Source organism: Neopsephotus bourkii, unplaced genomic scaffold (assembly GCF_033783945.1).
Source record: "Neopsephotus bourkii isolate Nb327-2 ecotype Australia unplaced genomic scaffold, CSIRO-AGI_Nbou_v1 NB_1707, whole genome shotgun sequence".
In the NCBI taxonomy this organism is placed as follows: domain Eukaryota; kingdom Metazoa; phylum Chordata; class Aves; order Psittaciformes; family Psittacidae; genus Neopsephotus; species Neopsephotus bourkii.
Genome location: NW_026902181.1, coordinates 4,483,537 through 4,487,977, shown reverse-complemented (window position 1 = coordinate 4,487,977; position 4,441 = coordinate 4,483,537). Strand labels below are relative to the sequence as shown.

General features: G+C 52.3%; 1 protein-coding gene across 2 annotated transcripts; it reads left to right on the top strand.

The window, feature by feature from the left end:
- The first annotated feature begins 293 nt into the window (after positions 1-293).
- On the top strand, positions 294-3,314 carry ZBTB42 (zinc finger and BTB domain containing 42). Of its 2 annotated transcripts, none has more exons than XM_061376475.1 (2): positions 294-450; positions 1,772-3,314. In XM_061376475.1, exon 2 carries the CDS (start codon positions 1,786-1,788, stop codon positions 3,211-3,213), a length of 1,428 nt encoding a protein of 475 aa, XP_061232459.1. In that variant the 5' UTR covers positions 294-450; positions 1,772-1,785; the 3' UTR covers positions 3,214-3,314. The 2 variants fall into 2 exon arrangements, with proteins under 2 accessions (XP_061232459.1, XP_061232460.1); XM_061376476.1 differs by lacking the exon at positions 294-450 and adding an exon at positions 806-1,086.
- Positions 3,315-4,441: the final 1,127 nt, after the last annotated feature.

Below are 4,441 nucleotides of genomic sequence, written 5' to 3'. Positions count from 1 at the left end.
GCCAGCCGCCTCCCCCCCGACACGTCGGGCTGCAGCGGGCGGGCGGGCGGACGCGCCCTCTGCGCGGCGGCGCAGCGGAGTTGGGAGCGGGACGGCGGCGCTGCCAATGCAGCGGCCGGGAGGAGGGGGAGGAGAGGGGGAGGGCGCAGCCGGCAGCGCACACCGGCCGCCGCCGGCGGGGCTGGCCGGGGCGGCGGGGGCTATTGTGTGCACCAGACGGGGACACACGCACACGCTCAGACTCAGACACACACACACACACACACACACACACACACACACACACACACACACACACACACACACACACACACACACACACACACGGCTCGGAGGGAAAGTATCGCGAGAGCGGCCGGCTAACAACCTGCTCCACAACACCGCTGGCCCCGCGCCGCACCCGCGGAGCGCTGCGCACATGCGGACGCTGAGCCCCGCCGTCGCACGCCGGTGAGTCGCGGTGAGCTGGCCGGTCCCCCGTGCCCCCCCCTCCGCAAGGGAAAGTCCTCCCTGCAAAGTTAGGGAGCGCTGCTGCAGGCCCGGGGGGGGGGGGTGGTGGTGGTGTCCAAAAAGCGGCTCCGTGGTGTGTTTCCACACCCCCGCCCCCCCCCCCGCTCCGCGCTGCGCGGAGCCGGGCACCGGCGAAGGTCACCGGGGAGGGCTGCGGGGAGAAACTTTGCGAATGGAAGTGTGTGTGTGGGGGGGGTGTATCGGGGGGGCCGAGTGTATATGGGGGGGGCGGGCTCGGGGCAAGTTTGTGGGATTTAAGCGCGGGCTATAAATGGGGCTGCTGGAACTTTAAAAGGCAGCAAGCTGTGGTTGGCTGGTAGCGAGATTTGGAGTAACATATGGCATTAAAAGGCGCACAGCTGGAGGTAGCATTTCCATCGCAGTGAAGTCAGAGCAGCTGACTCTCCAGCTTGCGGTGTAATTAGCAAACCGAGCACTCCTCCTTCTCTCCCTCCCTCCCTCCTCCCTCCCGCTTGCCTCCCTCCTCCCGCCGCGCCTCGCTCGCACTCACACCCGCGCTCCCTCCTGCCCGCCCGGCTCCGCGCCCGCGGCCGCTCCGCCGCGCCCCGCGGGAAGGTAAGCGCCCGACCTCGGCGGATGGCCGGCTGCCGCCTCAGCCCTAACCCCTCTCTGTCCTCACGCCGCTGGTTTTGCTCCTTGGCTTTTAATAACTTCAAGGGAAACTTTTTTCCCCTTTATCCCCTTCTCCCCTTTCCGCATGCGGGGCCGCGGTCGCTGCCCTCCGCACACCCTCCCGCCGCCAGCACGCCGCTTCTCCGGCGCCGGCCGCGACCGTTTTGTTGTGATTTGGTGCATAACGATAGAGGCTAAAGTTTAAATATGCGTGTGTGCATGTGCGTGACGTGGGTAATAAGCTTTATTAAAAGATGCCCCGAGTTAGCGTTGCTGGGAGGACATCCTGGGAGTGTATGGTGGTGTCCCCCCCACCCGTGTTTGCGCTTTCCTGCTCTTAATTTTATTAAAGTGCTCAGTGGGAGAAACAAAGGTTGGAGGGGCTGCTGCTTTACTAGCTTTTGTTTACTTACAATCAAGTTTTTCCTGTTTGGAGCAGGTGCGAAAGGATGAGAAGCATGTTGTGTTGGTTCCCCCCCCTTAATAAAACTATTACAGACAATTAACAGTAAACGTTATCTCCAAGGCTGTTTCTTTGGCTTGTGTTACCAAAAAGCCGATCTGTTTGTTACAGCTGCTAGGAGGCTTTAGTTTACAGTAGCATTCAAGTTTTTCCTGTTTTGAACAGGTTATGAAGGAAGAATGGAGTTTCCAGACCATAGCCGCCAGTTGCTGCAGTGTCTGAGTCAGCAGCGTCACCAGGGCTTCCTGTGTGACTGTACTGTTTTAGTTGGAGAAGCTCAATTCAGAGCTCACAGAGCCGTTCTTGCCTCTTGCAGTATGTACTTCCATCTTTTCTACAGGGACCAGTTAGACAAAAGGGATATTGTGCATCTGAACAGTGACATTGTCACAGCCCCAGCCTTCAGCCTGCTGCTCGAATTCATGTATGAGGGAAAGCTGGAATTCAACAGTCTCCCGGTGGAAGATGTGCTGGCTGCGGCTAGCTACCTTCACATGTATGACATTGTGAAAGTCTGCAAGGGCAAGTTGAAAGATAAAGAATTATGTTCGGAAGAGAAGATCAATGATGAGACGGCTGGTTTGGAGAAAGCGGAGCATTTTCTAGATGCTGGAGTGCCACTGGTCCACGAGTTTGACCCAGGAAACAAACAGAAATTCAGCGTTGCAGAATATGAGAGAGCAGCAGGCAAAGAAAAGGTCAGCAGTCACCCTGCCTGGTCCTCTGATCATATAAGTGTCAGCTCTGTGCCGACAGAGGCAGAACCGTGTGCCACAGCAGCTGGAAAAACAAAGGCTAATGTCAATAGTTCCACAGGACCTTTGTCCCAAAGGTCTGTTAACTATCCCCTGGCTTCGAGTGATGTGGACTGCGCGCTGGATTTGTCTTTCAAGCCTGTGCTGGGGAGAGATTCCTTACACCCCTCTTATGTCTTTGGACAGCTGGCTTCCGACAGCCAGCAGCAGGGTACCGAGCCACTTGTTAAAGATGAACAAGACTTGCTGTCAGATCAGGAGGATGGTGAAGCCAGGAGTCCGGAGAGTCAGCATTTTGGGAATTCAGCCAAAAGCCTAGTGACAGGGTTAGGACACATGTTCGTGGGGAATGGCAGCTCTCATGCCCGAGAGGAGGATATAGATCAAGAGCGAGATGAGAGCGAGGATGACATGGATTCGGCGGACATCTCTGCGGGTGTCCTCGTGCCTGCGGGGCATATCTGCATTTGCCCCCTCTGTAGCAAGGTGTTCCCGAGCCCGCACATCCTTCAGCTGCACCTGAGCTCTCACTTCCGCGACAAGGACGGCTCCCGGACCCGCCTGTCCCCCGACGGGTCGGTCCCCACTTGTACCCTCTGCGGAAAGACTTTTTCTTGCATGTATACGTTGAAGAGGCACGAGAGGACTCACTCAGGGGAGAAGCCCTACACCTGCGGCCAGTGCGGAAAGAGCTTCCAGTATTCCCACAACCTCAGCCGCCATGCAGTCGTGCACACCAGGGAGAAACCCCATGGGTGCAAGTGGTGCGAGAGACGGTTCACGCAGTCTGGGGATTTGTACAGACATATCCGCAAATTTCATTGTGGCCTTGTAAAGTCCTTGGTGGTTTGAGACGTGGGATCCTTCTTTTTTTTTTCTTCTTTTTTTTTTTCTTTTTTTTTTCTTTTTTTTTTCATTTCTTTTTTTAACATTTAGTTTTGTTGTTATCCCCCCAACCCTTTTAAAACAAAACAGGAAAAAAAGGCAGCATCTGACTTATCCCTCCCCCCCCTTATTGTATTTTGGTGATACTTGCTTCAGGTATGTGATCTTAAAAGATGCAGAGGTATACACTTATACACTCCAGAGGCCTTTTAATGCAATCCTTCCACCCCTCCATCTCTTTTCCTGCCACCCTCCCTTCCCAGCACTGTCTTTTAGGTCTTCTCTTGCGCACACCCATGTTATATTATTAATGTGAAATGATCTAAGTAATTCTGCAATGATTTAGCATCTGTTTTCACACTGGGAGTATTCACTTTGTGGTCAGATTTTTTGTTTGATTGTTTGTTTTCTTGGTTTGTTTTTTTTTTTAATTTAGTATAAAGAAAGATGATCAGCAAATTCCAGAGAAAAATTTAGATTCCATTAAGCTCTCCTAATGCTCTCTGTGTGTTGCATAGAAACATCCAAAGAGATGAGCTATGATTTAAATGCATTTCAGTGTAGAGAAACTTGTCTGCATATCGCAGAGTAAGCGGATGTACTCTTATTTTATAGAGCTAGATGAGATGTTAAATTGGCCCAAATTATAAGAGGCGGTTGAAGATTCCTGGCTGTATCTTTGGTACTGGTCATTTTTATTCTCTTTATTATAGTAGAATAGTTCTGCATCGCTCCTGAAGTCTGAATGCGAAGGTTTTGCCTTGGGACTTGACTTAAATTTCCTCTCCCCACCCATCCTCCTCCTCCCTGGGCTGACCTACTGAAAAGCTGCTTTTGAGTATAGAATGTGAATGGAAAAATTCTTTCCCTCTGCAATGTATTCACTCCTGAAATGTAGAAGGATGCACACTAGGACATAATAAAAATCATATGGTATGTATCAATACCCAGGGGCTCATCCTGTTCCCCCTAAGGGAGACAGCAGCCCTACAGCAGTTAAATAACTCCTCTCAGTATGGGACTCCTGGGGTTTCGTAGTAAAAGGTAACTCATACCATGTGTGTTAGGAGGTGCCCTGATGTCTTGTCCGGGGAGTTTGCTGCTATACTAACATCGGCAGCTGACATTCTATTTTATTTTACTTTTTAAGAAGTCGGTGATTTCCTCTGCACCAAATTCTGTGCAATCGCTGGTG